Genomic DNA, 17,993 nt, shown 5'->3' with positions numbered 1-17,993 from the left:
CACTGTCAACAATTCCCTTCCTGAAATTCCCATTCCCTGGGATTCTGCTTTGTGATTCTCATTTGCATTGCTCCTCTATCTCCCTGAACATTTTTTTCTCGCTGTCTTTTCCTGACTCTTTCAAATTTTCAAGGAGGGAAATTTTGGCGACAGAGATAGAGAAAAGAAGTATTTGTCAGTAAATAGTCCAAAAATTTTTTGCCTTGGAAACAACTAGAGCCTGATGCTAACAACGCCTGCTGTGATATGGAATTGGATGGATGGTAGGCTCATCTGGGGCCTCCTGCCTCATTTGAACAGTGACCCCCACCCACACCTCCCGCCGCCTCCAATAATAAATTCAGGCACGAGCTCAGCCAGTATTGGCCACATCAACATTTCTGACTCCCTTCTGAGTTTCTGAGGTGAGGTTTTGTAGCTAAATCATCTGGGTCTCCCACACAGCCCTAGCGCGGGGTCTGGCACGTAGCGGGTGTGTTCTACTGATTGTGTCAAGTTAATACCTATCACATATGCAGAGGGGAAGGGGCACAGCCATGAGTTAAAAAGTTAAAAATCTGCTTCTCCCACTTCACGACAACCTTCAATCTATCTTTCCACTCCATCTCTCCTCCCGTCACCTGTCTGTGCTCCACTGAAATTGCTCCCGTGTTTGTCCGAATGGCCATTCATCTCCCCACCTTCTCCCACCCCTTCAGCATTCAGCTCAAACGCCGCTTCTTCCATGAAGCCTTTGCCGATTTTCCAGCCGGAAGCAACCGCTTTGCCTCTGAACTCCAGTAGCCCTCTCTCTACATCTCTTCTGGAGCATTTTTTGACTGTCCACCGTGTGTCATGTTACTTCTGTCTGCTGCTTATGTATTCCTTTACCTGATTGCACATTCCTTGTCATGGGGAATTTGGTCCAAGTTTTGCTTTTCCCCATTATTTAGCTAATGATTCGAAAAGAGTGGGTCCTCAATAAATCTTTCGGTAATAAACAAATGGGGGTGGGGGTGGCAATCTGGGGAGAAATCTGATATATTCTTGAAAACTCCTCTCTCAAACTTGTCGTTTTGGAAGAGAGAAGACTAAAATCCGTTTTTATTGAATCTGTCTCCTGTTTGCAGAATTATTTTGTGGTCTCATTCACTGGGCCAATTATCTTTATGAAGATGAATTACGACAGGCGAGAACCCACTTGCCTGGATTACTGTGTGCTAACTGTGTAATTAGCGGCCGGCGTCTAGGAGGGGAGTTTGTTGGATATTTCCATTATTAAAAAAACAAAACAAAACAAAACACATTATGTTCCATAAAAAACAATGAGCAATGATAATGTCATTTTTATTGGTCATTTAAAAACATTCACTGATTATTCTCCCCCTGTTTAATAGGCATATGTTTGCTTCCCTCAAAATATATCCATAAAATTGTTGCAAAAAAACCCCCACTCTTACATAATCGTTCAGCCTTCTCCCATTATGAAACCTTAATGAAAGATTTTCAAAGATGGAAAGTGTAGAGTTCAGCAAGGGCATTAAACAAGTGGTCCAAGTTACCCTGAATTAACAGGTCTTTCCCGAGAATCTGGCTTGGGCCAGGCCCCAGATGAACTACTACATTGTCCTCAGGCCAAGAGACTTTCACACCCGAGAGGGTTTATCCTCTGTTTTGCCTTTGAATTAGAACTAGAAGAGTCCTTGTCACTCGTATCCCTTCCTTTCCATAGATAATCAAGAGGGGACTCCAGGTCCTTTCAGGATAACTGGACTCCGGGGCCAGGCTAAAGGTAGACCCAAAACAGGTGGTAATAAATGTTAACTGTATGAGCGAATGACCCTAGGCTGGCTGGCTGGCTGGATGAGTGAATGTTAGATGGATGGATGGATGCATGGATGGATTCCACTGAATTGGATGGGACTTCCCATATCTCATTCCTTGTGGTTCTTGCAGAGACTATATATGTATCTCACTGCCGTTGGTTCCCAGCTCTTATGGAAAGAGAACCAGAACCTTGAGCTCCCAGGGAGCTAGTTACAGCCTCAGGATCCATCTCTCAGGTTCAAAAAGGAAAACGCTTTCATGTGTTTCCAAAACCACCTTAGGAAATTGTGTCAGTCTTCCTAAGTAGAAATTCAGTCCTCTGTATGAAATGTGTTTTCTTTTCCTCCTTGTTCCTTTTGGCTGTGCAACTTTGTTTTCTGGCCCCTGTCGGATCCTTGGCCTCTAGGTTCACTTTCCTATCATGTGCAAGGCCAGAAAATCGCCATGGATGAAAATGGAGACTGAAAATCCAATTGGCGGCCTCTCAGAGGGAGGAAGCTCAGAGACCTTCCGGACATACTGGTTTCTCTCCAGAAACAAGATCCACCGACTCATGCTGTGAAGTGCTGGAAGCCTGACCGGCCTTCCCAGCATGTGTGTGTGTGTGTGTGTGTGTGTGTGTGAGTGAAAATCTGTGTGCTCCCATGTCTCCAGAATTCTTCCTGTAGGGGGGAAGGTGGGAGAAGGGAGGATGGAGAATGCTCTAGGGCTTGCCCCTCTACTTCTGAGCATCAGGCAGGGCTGGGTGGCCGCCAGCAGGCCGGTGGGCCACACCCCAGTCCGTGTGTTTGCTCCCGGCTGAACCCCAGGTGAATATGGCTCCTCCCTGAGCTAAGCTTGTCTGCCATGTGCCCACCCAGCACCCAAGGTGTCTCTGAGACCAAGGCATGGGGTATCCTTCCCACATTCCTGCACCATGACCTCCATTTCGCTGGCACCTGTGGTTCCCCACAAGCAAAGCCCCAGCTGCAGCCTGGTGTCTGCTCTGCCCTGGCAGCTCTCCATCTGCCCACCCTTTTGTTTCCTACATCCCATTTGGCTTTCTTGGGCTCTGCAAACACTTTCTGCCTGTACCACTCTCTGACAGTATGTAGCAGTCTTCGAACCACTGTTTGTCCCCGGAGGATCATGGGAGGGGCTGTGAATGAGCCAGAGTCACCCACCCCTCCTGTCCTGGGTGCAGCTCTAAGTTCCTGTCCTCCTGGGGATCATCACAGCATTGTCCTCTACCCAAAAAGATGAGACATTCTTCTCTATATCCCTTAGGAATATGTCTGGAATGACACCCACTGGTGTGGCTTCTATAATAAGTGTGTTGATGGAATTTTCCCGAGTGGCAGGGGGGCCACCATTGGATGATGAAGGAAAATGTTTATGATCATTACTTAGATGCTAGGAAATGCCTTGCTTTAGTCAGTGGAGTGGATAATTTTTCTATATTTGTGTGATTTTTCCCCTCATTACTCATTTGCTCATTGATGTGTTTGATTATTCATTCAACAAACATTTCACAAACACCTAATGAAGCCAATGGGTCAGAGAAGTTAGCTCGGGAACTGGGCACCCTAGGTTCAAATGGCAGCTCCCTCATTTCCACATAGTTTTTTCAAACCCCCAATTCCTTATCTGCTAACTAGGAGTAAATATAGTATCAGCGTCATGAGGTTGTTCTGAGGGATTCAGTCAGATCACGTTTTAAATCCTCCATAAATGTTAGCTACTATTACTGTCATTGATGTTGTCATTGTCACTATTACTTTTAGCCAAATGTCGAGTGGGATGCTGCGGAAACAGAGATAAATAGCATGGCCCCTGCCCCTCAAAAACTCACAGCCCAGCTGCAAAGGCCGATATGAAAAGTGCCAGTGAGGGTCAGTGGCAGAATGATTGAAGGGGACTGTGGGGACTGCAGAGGAGAGACCTGTGAACTCTGCCTAGGGACACAGAGAAGGCCACTCGGAGGACGCAAGTCCGTTCAAGTGGGCCTTGAAGAGTATTTAAGATGCTAACAGTCAGAGAGGTGAACGAATGACATTCCAGGCAAATGGAAGACCACGAACATGGGCAAAGGACAGCTAACCATCTAGGGTAGGTGAGCATCCTAGGACGAGGAAGAGGATGGTCATGTGGCCAGGTTACAGAAAGCTTTGAATGCCAAGCCAAGGCAGGGGCTGGGGGCATTTGGGTTTTATTCTATTGGCCATGGGAAGTGATTCCAGCATCTTAAGCAAAGGAACAATGGGATCTGATCTTGGCCAAGGGTACAACTTGCCGTTATAAAAATAAATAGGTTCACCTGAGACTCTGAGAAAACTGGCAGGAATAAGCAGCCAGATTTTCAGCACTTTGCCTGTGTGAGTTAGCTTCCTGCCACAGGCAAGGGGGCCAAGAAGAATGATGTCACGGAGGCTGTGGGATGCCTCGTGTTCAGAGCCGGCAGCCAAATGACGCCTACCAGGCACCGTGAGGCAGGGGAGGTAAACAGGAAGGCATTTAGCACGACGCCTAGCTTCCTCCAATCCCTGCAGCCCCAGTGGGCTCCTGGCAATCTGGGGAAGTTATAGATGGGACACCGAGGGGCAAAGCACATTAGAGCCAGATGGACCTGAGTCTGAATCCTCATTCTGCCACTTAACTAGCTGTGTGACCATGGAGACAAATTGCTTAACTTTGCCAAGGCTCAGTTTCCTCATCTGTAAAATGGGAATCATGGTGACCATTTCACAAGGTCGTGGTAAGGACTCAGTGGGAGAATGTACGGGAAGTTTTAAGCACACGCCAGGTATGCAGTAAGTGCTCATCAAATGGTAGATGTTAAAAGGGGCTTTGGGGAACTTTGAAAAGACTCAGCACACAGGCCTTCCCCACTTTCCACCACCCCTTCCTCTGTCAGGTCTTCTTGCAGTTCCTCTCTGCCCAGGCTGCAAACTGCCCCAGGACTGGCTGGAGAGTAGCATGAGTGGGAAAGCACAGCTGTCTGCCTTGGAGGGTTTATGGTCAGAGAAGACAAAAGCATATCATGCATTTTTTCACCACTTTTCTCTTAAGAGGGTAAAATACACATCATACATCTTTTTTTTCCCCCAGAACCTTACACATTTTAGCTGTAAATGGTAAAACACATCAATGAATTTCCCCATGAATATTTATTGAAATTTCACTTTTAATACAAAGCCATTTGAAAAATGAAACTCCAAGGAAAACCATTTTGTGCAGCCATTGATCTTAAACTATTTACTATGAATATGCTCATCCTAGAAATAGTACACACTGCTTTTTAGTATTTGTTCTGGATGAAATTGCAGGGATTTAGCCTAGTTGGTTTTTACAAGCTGAACAGTATTGTCAAGATGACCCTCTGGACGGCATTCAGCTAGCTTTCTTTCTAGTCCTGGATTCATTGGTTTCTAGCAACTGTTCCATAGGTGTCTCTGGGATTCACAAACGGCTAGGCAGTGGGGACTAGAGACACACCTGGAGCAGGTAAGCTCTGAAAACAGATAATTAGAGAAGCATGGACACTTGAGCTGGAAGGAGCTTCGAGGTCATCTCGTCCAATGCCCTCACCTATACGTAATGGGCCGTTAAAGATTGGACGCCATTTCTCAACCCATCCACTGGACTGGCAAACGTGAGAAAGACTGATAATTCCCAAAGTCCATGAAGACGCAGGGGAATAAGCATTTTATACATTGCTGATGGGAATATGAATTGTTACAGACTTTTTTGAGAGCAGGCCACCAGTATTGATTAAAATTATAAGTACACACACCCTTTGAATCAGCAATTTAACTTTTGGGAATCTGTCCTATAGATCTAAAAGCACTCGTATAGAAATGCATATGTAGAGTGATGCTTTTTTCAGCATAGTTTGTAGTGGCCCTAACTAGAAATTGCCTGGATATCCATCAAAAGGGCAATGTGTGAATAAATTGTTCTCTGATTCTGTAGACTGGTGGTCTCTAAGTATTTTTGTTTGTTTGTTTTTGTCTTTGTTTTTGTTTTTGTTTGCGGTATGCGGGCCTCTCACTGTTGTGGCCTCTCCCGCTGTGGAGCACAGGCTCCGGACGCGCAGGCCCAGTGGCCACGGCCCACGGGCCCAGCCGCTCCGCGGCATGTGGGACCTTCCCGGACCAGGGCACGAACCCGTGTCCCCTGCATCGGCAGGCGGACCCTCAACCACTGCGCCACCAGGGAAGCCCTCTAAGTATTTTTGATTGCTCATTTAGTGATAGCATGCACCTCTCAAATATGGATATTTATTTGCATGTATGAGTATCTTAAGTGTAGGATAAACAAATACAAAATAGAAATTTTAAAAAGGTGAGATAAAAATAAAGAGAGATAAAACTTTGAATAGTTTTTCCTTGTGCCAATGGGGTGTATGCACCCTGTTTTGGAGATCCTTACTAGAGAATATTATGCTACCTTCCTAAAAGAGTGAAATTGAACTTTGGGGGCCATCGTTTGATTTTGCAAAAATGTGATTATGCAATGCAGATTGCTCTTCCTTTTTATCTTCCACTAAATGATGCACTATGTTCATGGATATAGATGTATGGATATAGGTATAGAGACACACACACACATGCTTTTACATATTCATAGGAATATAGAGAAGGGTGTGAATGGATTACACCAGGCTGTCACTATTGGGACTATATTGGGGACAGGACAGGAAGGTTTGAAAAGAAAGGAAATTGGCGGGGGGGGGGGAAGATATAAAAAAGACTATAGCAAAATGGGAAAATGTTCGTAATATAATGCTAAATAAAGAGGAAAGTAAAAGTCTACAATAGCTCACATAGGTAAAAAATTAAACTAGCATATGACAAGGGACTAGAAAACTATATGGACAAATGAGGGTAGTGATTGGATTAGGTGCATAACTTTTGTCTTGTGTTTTGGTTTTCATTTAACCTTAATATTAACAGCTACTGTCTCGTCTCCCTCTGGGGTATTTACTCCTAGGTTCTCCTTCTCCCAGGACAATGACATCACCCATTGTTCCCTCTGCAGAGACCTCGTGCATACTGGTGCCCATGCTCCATGGACCCCACGCTCCCGTGGTTTCATTTCACACACCTGGCAGACAGGCTGGTGTCTCTCAGGCCCAAGTCCAAGTGACCAAAAGAGAGAATAGGATCACCCCAGCTCAGGTTAGAGAGTCCCAGTGAACTGTGGCTGGGAAGACAAGGTCGTGAGGTTAAACCCAGATGTCACCTCCACCGCCATGTTTGAGTGATAGAGAAGGGGACGGAATCTTCCACAGATGCATGGGTGATTAGTGGCCCAGACAGTTCTGGAGCCCAAATTCTGCGGATCCCAGGTCTGGTGAGCTTTCCTCTCCTCAGAGTTGTCTTATTCTCCACATCCGAGGACTAGCTCAGTGACCTATGGGGTTAGGACACGCAAGAGGTATCAGACAGGGCATTCCTGTGGGGAAATGGCAGAGTAATTCACAGAAACAGCATGTGGGTGTTTGAAGGAGTGAGAATAGCTGAGCGCATCTCTGGCTTATTTCCATCTGTTGTTCTTCTGCAATCAAAAATCTGCATAAAACGTTTCACTTTCGGAATCCACTGCCCAGTGCAGCTGTCAGATCTGAGGGTTTGCTGGCATCCTTTGCATCCGGCACCCTCTTCCTGGCCCCATGACTTGGCCTGACCCTGAGCAGCAAAACAGCCTCAGCCCAGTGATGAGAAAGACAGAGAGAGGTCTGGGCAGAGGGTCCTTGGACGGGGCAGCCATGGTTGGATAAGCCCTGCTTGGTGCTCTGAGGGGCAGGAGACGAAGTCAGGTCCAGGATGCTTCCTCAGTCAGAACTCAGTGGTGCCCGAGATGGTCCCACTGTCCTTGGCTACTGGGCCATTGGAAGGGAAAATTGAATTATAATACTAACATGCTTGGTACATCTGAAAATGTGTCCTAGTGATTAAATGCTAATAAGGTGAGGGAGAATAAATGGGTAGTTTCCTTAAAGATTACACTCCACCACCCAAGGTCAGGGGAAGATTATAAGTAATGTAGTGGGGTAGTCAGATCACTCCGGCTGAATAAATGTCACAATGAAGGCAAGGAGTCATTCAGCCTTCTATATTTGAACATCTCATTAGCGTCTGTGTCATTCAAAGACGCATTGGGTGGCAGAAAGGTGACATTTAAGGCCTCTCATGGAAAGCCAAGCCCTTAATTATCTGATGGAGATTAATGTGGCCGTGGAACAGGGGAAGCCTGGGCGGAACAGGCAGTAATGGATTATGCTAAGAGCTGGTTTCACGGGTGAGCCCAAGGAGTGGGCCATCCCGTTAGGATGTCTGGCCAGAGTTTTCCTGACTTGTTGTTTCCCTGCCAGGCTGAATGTGGGGACCAGGACAGTTCTCCTGGGTATCAAGAAGTGATACCTGTGATTATAAGGGAGGAGACGGCAGGAAACGAGCCCTCGCCGTTAACAGTGATGTAGGCAGGAGCCCCGCCAGCCTGTGGGTCTAGGGAAGCATTACGGAGGGTGCTGAGGGCTGTGGTGTGGCTCTGTGCCGCGGAGACACCCAGCGGAAGCAGCCGCGGGGCAGACTGTGAAGGGACTGACTCAACGGTCGAAGGTCCTCCGCTGGAGTTGGTGGGCAGCTACGAAACGGCTCCCAAATGATCTCACCTTTTGGTATTCATGCCCCTATATACTCCCCTCCCCTGGATGTAGGCTGAACCTTCTGACTTGCTTCTAACACATACAATACAGTCAAAGTGATGGGATGTGATTTCCAAGATTAGGTTACAAAAAACTGTGGCTTCTCTCTTGTTCACACTCTCTTTAGGTCTTCTCACATTCTTACTCTGATGAATCAAGCCTTACGGAGAAGCTCACATGGCAAGGAGCCAAGTGTGGCCTCTGGCCGACAGCCAGTGAGAAACGGAGGTCCTCGGTCCAATGGCCCGTGGGAAACTGAATTCTGCCAATGACGACATGAAGGAGCTTGGAACTGAGTCCTGTCCCAGCTGAACCCTCAGAAGAGACTGCAGCCCAGCCAACTTCTTGGTTGCAGCCTCATGAGAGTCCTTGAGTGGCAGAGCTCCGTTAAGCAGGGCCTGGATTCCTGACCCAGAGGAACTCTTAGTTAATGAATGTTTCTCTAAAGTTGTGGCTCTAAGCTATGCCTAAATTTGGTGGTAATTTGTCACATGCTGATGGATAATGGATACAGTGAGCTTTAGACTCTGTAAGGCTGCTGGGTCAAGGAGCTCCAGGCTGCCTAGGAGGCAGACTCTCCTTGCTCTGTCTCTGCATTTCTCACCCTTGCGCCATCTCATAGAGAGAAAGGCTCTACCTCACCTAACTTGGGAAGTGGGGCAGGGAGAGAAACCTTCCTCATTTCCTGCCTGAGCCAGGACATGGGAGTCGGTCCAGGGAGGATATCCCCTCCATCCTTCCCTCTCTTGCCACCCATCCAAACACACTCTTCCTCTTCTGTTGCTCTCGGGAGAAAAAGGAAGGGTGAAGGGGGTGTTCTGTGTGCTACACCTTGGAGCTTCCTATAGAAAGGAGGTTTTTATTTAGAAGAAAAAAGTTTTGCTAGAGGTTTAATGATTAACTTTAAGGAATGAGCTGCAGATCTGGAGGAGGTAGAGAAGCTACCTGTCCCAAGGCAAACAAGAATGTCGTCCATCGGCAGTGGAGGCTCCCATGGGGAGCAAAGGTGGGGATGACACCATTAGACCATTTACCTGAACATCCAGGGAAGAGATTTTGACAAGAATCCTGCCAATTTGTCTCCTGTTCTTCTCTATGAGTCAGGAGCAGATGGGTGACTGATAACTTATGCAACAGTTCAAAACAACTCTCCAGTGGAATTTGGGGGCTGCCATATTTCTTCACTTTTTTACCTCTGGCACTGAATGCTTATAGATCAACCCAGTCCCCAGGCGTCTCAAAAAACAGGGGATGGAAAAATTCACCAAGTGTCTCAGCAACATCTCCTCAGCTCACAAATAGGAAGAAAAAGGTATTATTTTCCAGGAAGATGTTACTTTCCTGGAAACTTTACAAGCCAGGCGATTTAAGATTTTCATGCATCCTCCTTCCTTCCACTAATGTTTCCTGTGCCTCTCACATATCAGGTCATGGGCTAAGGGCTGAGGTTACAAAGATAGATACTGTTCCTGTCTTCACTGGTTTAAAAGCCAGTGAAAAAATACATAAATATAGCCTTTCAAGTGAACGAAAAAATGTTGGTGAATTGATTATCAAATTAAAAAAAGAGAAGAATGGAAGGAATAAACAAAAATTATTTGATGTTAAGAGGATTTCATTTTTCCTCTTTTCCATTCTGGAGGAGACCTGACGAAGACTGGCTTCTCAGGTATCCAGGCTCTTGTCACTTGTATACGGTCAGGATGGCTGGCATGTGATTCAAAGGGGTAGCTGTTTGTCAGCAACTGGAGCGCACACCTGCACAAACACATATACATAAACACACAGACTGCTGGGCTCCAGTCCACCAAAGATGCCTGTCTATTAATATCTTGGAGGAGCAGGGCCTTTCTGTTGCCTCGGGTGCTGGTAACTTAGCACGAAAACTCTGGGCTCCTATCTTGTGCCAATTACGGTGCCTCTCTTTAACCCCAGTCCTTTGAAAAGTGCTGCTCTGAGCAGATTTTCAAGTACTGGGGATGCTTGATAAATGGCCCTTAACATTGAACTCAGGTGCCCACCAAAAAGTATCTTGGCAAAGAATTGGCAGTGAAACGAATGGAGTCGCTTCCAAATGAGCTGAACGTGCACACCTGCCTCATTTTCAGCAACTTGTTGAAGAGTGATGGGGATGCAGTACGGGGGCAGTCAGGTGGTTTTGGGGAGGGAGCCCACATTCCAGCCCTAGTTCCCCCACCCATTCTCACAGCCGAACCTCGTAGGAAACCCGTTCCCATTCCCAGTCTCATTTTTCTTATCTGTAAAATAAAGGATTTGAACTTTGGGCAACTCAGTCTCAGAAACTAAATTTTTCTCCCCCGCAAACGGAAATAATGTCCACCTCACTGAGGCACATGTGGGGTGACATCTGTGACACTTTCTGACCTGTAAGAACACTGTTTACTGTAATTGATCATCACCAGCTACATCATCAAGCCATGGATCTGTCTCAACCTGAAAAGAATATCGCAGGTACCGAAGACGCCTTGGAAAGTTCATTCATTCAGCTCATGCTTACGCATCCAGCATCAACTGGAATTGTTTTCATATGTTTTTTTTTTTTAAAAACCCCAAACTGGAATTGTTTTCATTTTTGTTATCAAGATTCCTCATTTTATATAAGCAATTATGTTTGTTATCTGGGTAGATATGCTCGTACTTCCCATGGCAGGGACCCAGATTTCTGCAATGCTTCTGCATAGTAGACGTTCTCAGGAGGGCCCCAAATCGATCATCAGTCTCAAAAGGGAGTACTGGGGACAAATATACTCACGTCGATCTCCTGGGACTCTGGACTCCCTCTACATATTGTCTGGACCTCTGTCCTGCACACTGTATTGTGGTCAGACTTTCCACGGAGAGTTTGAAGATAAGGGCCACATATAACTCCCTTTGTCCCTCCAATTTTTAGCACACAGTAGGGTTAAAGAGGTGAAAACAGAGGAGGGGACCTCTCAGTGGCATCATCCCACCTCTCCACCAATGGCAACGATTCTGCTTTGCCCCAAGCTTGCGTGTCCAACTCAGCAAAACCGAAGCGGCAGGGCTACGCATACCTACCCTCCTCCAGTTTACTGCCTCCAGTTTACTGCCCATCAGCTGTTACCTGAACATGTCCCTCAGAGGGGGTCTCACGCTCAATCCAAGTAACTTGTCAAAGCATTCCTTCCAACACGACATCATATTCTCCATGAAAGGAGTTATGGTAAATAGAACAGGACCACGGTTTTATAATCATCACAGATTACTATCCCAGTCCTCTCATCTGTCAAGTGGAGATAATCACATAGCATTGGTTAAGGATTAAAGGAGACAACTTCTAGTGTGGGCTGGGCAATCAAGAGGAATGATTTTCTCCGGATATGCAGGTGACCCCATAATGTACTGACTTAAAGATGCTACTTGTCCTGGCTGACAGAGCACAGCTTCCTACTGAGGATTTCACACCCACCCCCCATTCCTGTAAAAAGCAACTTCCTAATCTGACAGCTCATTCTTGTCTGAGCCTCCGTCTTTATCTACTTCAGCCATAGAGACAGAGAATGTCAGAACCCCAGGGCCTCTCAACCCAAGCCCTTTGTACACAGCTCTGGGTTGTAAGTAACAGAAACCAGACTCAACCCAACTTAAACAATAAAGGGACTATGTTGGCTCATGTAACAAAACCATCCACGGGCAGGGCCAATCACAGGCAAAGCTAGATCCTGTACTTAACAGTGTCACCAAGGACCTGGTTTCCTTCCCTCCTGACTCTCCCTTCAGTTATCAGCTTCATGCTGGGAGTGGTTCCTGCCCCAGGATCGCAAGACAGGTGCCATCAAGACCCAGGATTACCTACTTCCTTGTTCACATCCAGCAGAGTGCATAAAAACATTCCCAGAAAAAGTCTTGAAATTCCATCTGGTTCCATTGCCTTAGCTCATATGACCATACCTGAACACATCAGTGTAGCCAGAGAGATGGGGGGTGGTGTGGGCTCAGTCTAGGTCACGCACCCCACCCCAGAAGTGACGGTAGAGACAGCTCCAGCAGATCATAACCCGCCCCTGCCAAAAGACATCAGGGTCTGCTGGGAAAGGAAATGGGGGAATGAACATTGGGGATGCAACCAACAACCTTGTTCAGGCCAACTCGGCAAATACTGAGTGGTCATCAACGTGGGTTCAGACCAATCAATTTCTCCCTAAACGCTAATGAACTACTTCGGAGGCATCACATTTTAAACACCTCCAACAAATTTCCAGCCAACAGAAATCAAACTTCAGCCCCAAGAATTCTTGCAACCACAAAGATAAATCCCAGCACTTCCATCTCCCCTCTTGGGACCCCCTAAGAACCAAGTAGCTTCTGCTACTTTTAAGGGAAAAAAATGCATCATGGTATGCAAACATTATCGCATATTCATGCACTCAAAATCTAATTTTAGCTGTAAGAGACTTCATTATAAGATGCTCACATAATTAAGCAGCTTTCTAACCAGGGTTTGGAAGCCTGTCTATTCTTCTCTCTCATTTACACATCGCTGGGATTATCAGAATGAGTTTCAGTTTTTTAAAATTATATATTTTGGTTTTTCCAAATTGATCCACAAGGGGAGGTGAAACCCATGAGAATTACATGTTTTAACACAGGTTTGTGTAACTCCACAGCCTTACTATTAAAGTTGGAATCTGTAGACAGGGTTTTCCTGTTCTGGTCTGATTGGTTCCTGATGCATTTGTCACGCTTCTAAATACAGAGCCTCTTTTACTCTGTGGCTGGTTGGGACAGTATCCTCTTTATGGAGAAGCTAAGAGCTATAGATGAGACCTAACGTGGAGAGAGACAAGTGGACTTTCCCAAAAGGACAAATTCCTTTCCTTTGTTTCTCAGGACCTGGGCGGCAGCTGCCGAGAACCATCCACACACAGGGGCTTAGCACCTCCACACACAGGGCCTTAGCACCTCCTCACACAGGGCCTTAGCACCTCCTCACCCAGTGTCTGGGAGCGCGTGCCAGGGGTCAGGTGCCTTGCTGGGTGGACTGGCTCAACACGACCTGGATGCACCCTGATCCCATCATTCCTCTCATCTGCGTGCCTGGCTAAGGTGCAAAGGAAACTACAAGGCCGTTTGAGCAGGTGGCCCTCCACCTGGAAGGAGAGGAGGTTTCTGCGTACCTGGCAGCAGGGAACGGACTCATCTTCCAGGAAGAACGAGCCGGTGCCGCTGTTCTCCTGACCCCCTGGGGTGATGCGGGAAGCCCAGGGGCCCAGGCCCTGGCTGCAGTCCTGGTCGGTCCTTCAGCTACTCCACTGCCCTTCACAGACTCCTTGGCATATGAGCCTCCTCCCTGGAGGTCGTCTGGGTGGCCAGGACGCCAGTCTCCAGAGGAGGCCAGCTTCCCTATTCTCCATCACTCAGTGCTACGGTCTCCTATGAGGCTTTAGGTTTGCTCTGGGATGCAGGTATCCCCTGGCCCCCCTTCCAAGGCAGTGGGGAAGCTCCTGGTGGGTTTCAGTTACACCTACAACTCAGGAGAATGACCTCATCAGGGGCCGTCACAGACTTGGCCGCCGAGCCATGCTGTACCAATAATTGTTTATAAAGACCCTGGTGTTTCCAGCTTTGAGCTGAGCTGAGTGATGCTTTAGGAGGATCTAAAACAGCGTCGGCATCGGTGTGGCTTTGGGGGAGCCTCAGGAAGAGCTTGGAGGCCACCAGGAACAGATCCTCAAGGCCATTCACTGGCAAAACCGAAGGCGTGGGAGGCTTCCCTCTGAAGAAGGGCAGGTCTGCCAGGCCTCTGGGCCCTGCCTTCCCCACTGGGAGCGCCCCCCAGCTCCCACTGCCAGCCAGGGAGCAGAGGGTCTGACATACCCACGCCCGGCTCTCCCAAACCCCTCACCCCCTTTTCTCCTGCTGACGTAGAGGTCAGACCAGCGGGCCCAGCGCAGGCCTGGAGAAGCTGCAGAGGGGCTCAGGGGCTGCCCAAGCTCATGGCCGCCCACATTCCTCCCTCGCAGGGGTCAGAGCGCAGCCGAGCTCTCCACAGCCCGCCTTGGGTCTCAGCTGTCCTGGGCTGTGCTCCTGGGCTCAACCCCACCCTCCAGACCTGAGCCCCCTGGTGTCCGCAGCCTCATTTCTGAGCCCAAGACATGTAGCAAAGGGCAACCCAAGGAGGTAATTAGTGGGCTTCCCTGGTGGCGCAGTGGTTGAGAGTCCGCCTGCCGATGCAGGGGACGAGGGTTCGTGCCCCGGTCCGGGAAGATCCCACGTGCCGCGGAGCGGCTGGTCCCGTGAGCCATGGCCGCTGGGCCTGCGCGTCCGGAGCCTGTGCTCCGCAGCGGAAGAGGCCAGGCTGAGCACTACGTGGCTGCAAGGAGGGTCCCTCTCTGTGTCCCCTCCTCTGTCTTCGCCCACCCACTCCCGTCCTCCTGCTGCACAGACTCGGACAGACACATGCCCCACACCCACTCACCTCTTCTGCAAAGCATACAAGGGTTTTCCAAGCCTCTGAGCCTTTGTACATGCCGTTCCCTCTGCCTCGATTACCCTTCCCCTCTGCGTGGCTGGAATAATTCCTACAGGTTCCTCAAGACCAGCTCAAAGCCGCTGTGATGCATTCCCTGACCCCCTGGGAGCCCGCACAGCACGCACACTCCTCTGTCACTGGGTTTCTCACTCCCATTTGTGACAACCCCTCCCCAATCCCCACTAGACAGTGAGGGGAGGGGACCTTATGAATCCACCTTCTCAGGAGGCCCGTAGGCTTGTACACAGCAGCAGGCGTCAGTGCCCGGGAGTTCCCTTCCCCTTCTTGGATGAACGAGTGGGAAAGACAGCTTCACAGAAAACAGAGACAGAGGGGGTGACAAAGAGGCCCAGTGACAGGAAGTGGTGGGTGAATAACAGAGAGACAGAGAGGGCTGGGCCAGTGGGGGTCAGACAGGAGCTGCAGCCTGGTTGACAGGCCATGCCACCCCCCTTCCTCATGAACCCAGGGGCGACCCCGTGGAGAGCAGGGGCCCGTCAAGATAGGGGGGACAACCAGCCCCAGTGGCACCCAAGACTCATCCCTCCCGGGTCTGCCCATGCCCACCCCAAGCCCCCTTCTGCTGGCATTGCTGGTGTACGGGGCCCCCAGGTCTAGGGCTCCCCTGGAGGCCCAGCCCCTTCCCTGCCCTGCTGTCTCCTCGCCCCCACACCCTGCTTCTGGGACATGGCCCGAGTCCCCAGCGTTATGGGGACAGTCAGAGAAAGAAGCCAGGCAAGGAGGCGCCCACTCCAGGGAGTGCTGATTTTGGACGGGGGGGTCGGGGGTGCACAGAACTTGTGGCCGGTCCTGAGGTGCGGGGTTTGTGTGGGCAGCTCCGCTCCACCCGTGGTGCCACCAGCCCACCCCCAGTGAAGGGAGAGGCAGGGCCGCAGAGCTGGCGGGGCCCGGTCATCGCACCACACACACTGTGGGATGCAGGTGCACGGTCAGGGCTGCCCGGCCCGGCGGGCACAGGCTGTGAGCCCATCTCCAGGCCGGGCTCCCGGGTCCTCAGAGCACTAAGCTCGCCCAGCCCAGTATCCCCCAGTCAAAGCCCCTGAGCAGCAAGCCTGCACTGGGCTGGAAACAGGAAGCCCGGGGCCTCCGAGAGCCCAGGGTGCACGTGTGTGTCAGTGTGTGGGAGAGACGGACAGGCAGCCCCTAGGAACGTGCAGACGCCACACGCCTGCATCAACGTTCGCGTCTGCAAGTCTGGGAGTGTCCGGCACAGCCGGGGTGGTGGCGTAGGCGCGTTAGGGCGCCGTGAGCAGTGAGTGGCAGGTCTAAGCGGGTCTGGCTAGGAGTGCGTGTCCCCTCGCGTCCATCCTGTGACATCGGGTCCGCCTGGCCGGGGCTCACGTCCAGTCTCCCCGTGCGGGAGGCAGGCAGCCCTGGGGGCGGGTGGGGAACCTCCCTGCAGGTGGCATCGGCACCCGAGCATCCCAGGGGGGCACCCGAGCGTTGGAGCACGTGCGTAGCCTGGCGGGGGTGGCCGGCTCCCAGCGGGGTGGGCAGAGCGGGCCGGGGCCTATCATCTGGGCACGTACTCCCGGGGCAGCCCGGCCCAGTTGTGGTCACGCAGGGCCCGGTCCACCGTCCGGATGTAGCCGTTGATCAGGTCCTTCATCGCGGGGGTGAAGGGCTCGAGGTCGTGCGGGCGCCGGCCGCGCCGCCGGAAGCTCCCCTCCTTGTTGCTCTCCACGCAGAGCAGGCGCTCCTCGCTCACGGACACGTTGAGGAAGGCCACCACCTCCCGCAGCGTGGGCACCAGGCTGCGCCGCAGCTCTTCGTAGTGCACCACCAGCAGCCGCTTGCCGTACCTGAGCCAGTCCAGCACGTGCGAGGACCACCACGACGCGTAGCTGTTGACAAAGTCCGGCCACTCTGGGTGCGAGAGAAGGGGCGCCGTGTCAGGGCCCGGGCCCGGTGGGGCTGCTGGCCTCCTGGGGGCCAGGATGCGCCATCGTCCACCACCCAGGGCGACCTACCCGATCTCCCACGGAGGAAGGCCCTCTTGGTGACCTCGTGTAGGGGAGGGTTACTATCAGGCTGGGCTCTGAAGCGCTGCAAGCCCGCCTGGGAGCTGTGACCTCAGGTCCACCCTCCCCCAGCAGTTTCCTTGGAAACACACCAAGTTAAGACGAACGGGGACTGTGCGTTCCAAGAACTGGTTCTCTCTCTGGTGGACCTCGCCCTCTGGGACTGTCCCTGCGTGGCGAGAGCCCGGGGTCTCGGGCCTATGGGACACAGTGGAGTTAAAGACGACCGAGGCAGGGCCTCTCTGTCGAGATGACCCTCGGTTCACCTTGATGTTGCCCTGGCAGCTCTGCGCATCCAGTCTGGGTAATGGGGGCCGAGCAGTGGGGGGGGGCAGCTTCTGTGCCTCCTAGTCAGGTGAAGACGCTGTGCAGGCCGGATTTCCTGTCCCAGGGCCTCCTACACAGCTACGTGAATGGGGTGCCTAACTGACGCTTCTTGTGTCTTGTGGGTGCAATCGCCGGTGTAACCAGTGACGTACAAGGAGGCCACAGACGGGGCCGCTGCAATCTCTGGCAGGTGATCTGCTCCATGAGGTTTGTTTTCAGCAAATTTAGAAATTCGGTGGGTCTTTTTTTTAAGTGGGGAGAAGGGTGCAAATGTCAAGAATCACCCCAACAAAAATCGCTTCCATAATTGGGCTATTAAGACACCTAAAATGCTGTGGGAAGCATCCGCTTTCTCTAACCTTCACAACGACCCTATGAGATGGGACCACCCTTGTTTTTACGGTGAGAAAACCGAGGCTCAGAAGACAAGGTCTGCAGCTTGCCTGGGGTCACTGGGCTGGTAAGAGACCCAGGAGGGATCAGAGCTCAGCCTGCCTGCGTCCTCAAGGGGAGTCAGCAGGAGGGCAGGGATGGCTGACGGGGGCTGCTCTAGAAGGAGGGTGATAGGGAAAGGCGGGGAGACCCACCGGCCTCAGCTGATCCAGAGTCACACGGG

The 17,993-nt window shown here is 50.6% G+C and overlaps 1 protein-coding gene across 2 annotated transcripts in view; it reads right to left on the bottom strand.

Annotated features, from left to right (window-relative positions):
* Window positions 1–4,486: 4,486 nt before the first annotated feature.
* Window positions 4,487–17,993, bottom strand: part of WSCD1 (WSC domain sialate O sulfotransferase 1) — a 43,980-nt gene continuing 30,473 nt past the window's right edge. For both annotated transcript variants that reach the window (XM_089900558.1, XM_022595647.3), the window contains one exon: window positions 4,487–16,895. In XM_089900558.1, coding sequence (XP_089756684.1) covers window positions 16,543–16,895 — 353 coding nt within the window. In that variant the 3' untranslated portion in view covers window positions 4,487–16,542. The remainder of the gene's footprint in view (window positions 16,896–17,993) is intronic.

Source organism: Delphinapterus leucas, chromosome 19 (genome assembly GCF_059928025.1).
Source record: "Delphinapterus leucas isolate spDelLeu-1000000601 "Yukka" chromosome 19, BTC_Dleu_Yukka2, whole genome shotgun sequence".
NCBI lineage: Eukaryota > Metazoa > Chordata > Mammalia > Artiodactyla > Monodontidae > Delphinapterus > Delphinapterus leucas.
The sequence above is the reverse complement of the archived record's forward strand: the minus strand, read 5'-3'. Positions and strand labels throughout refer to the sequence as shown.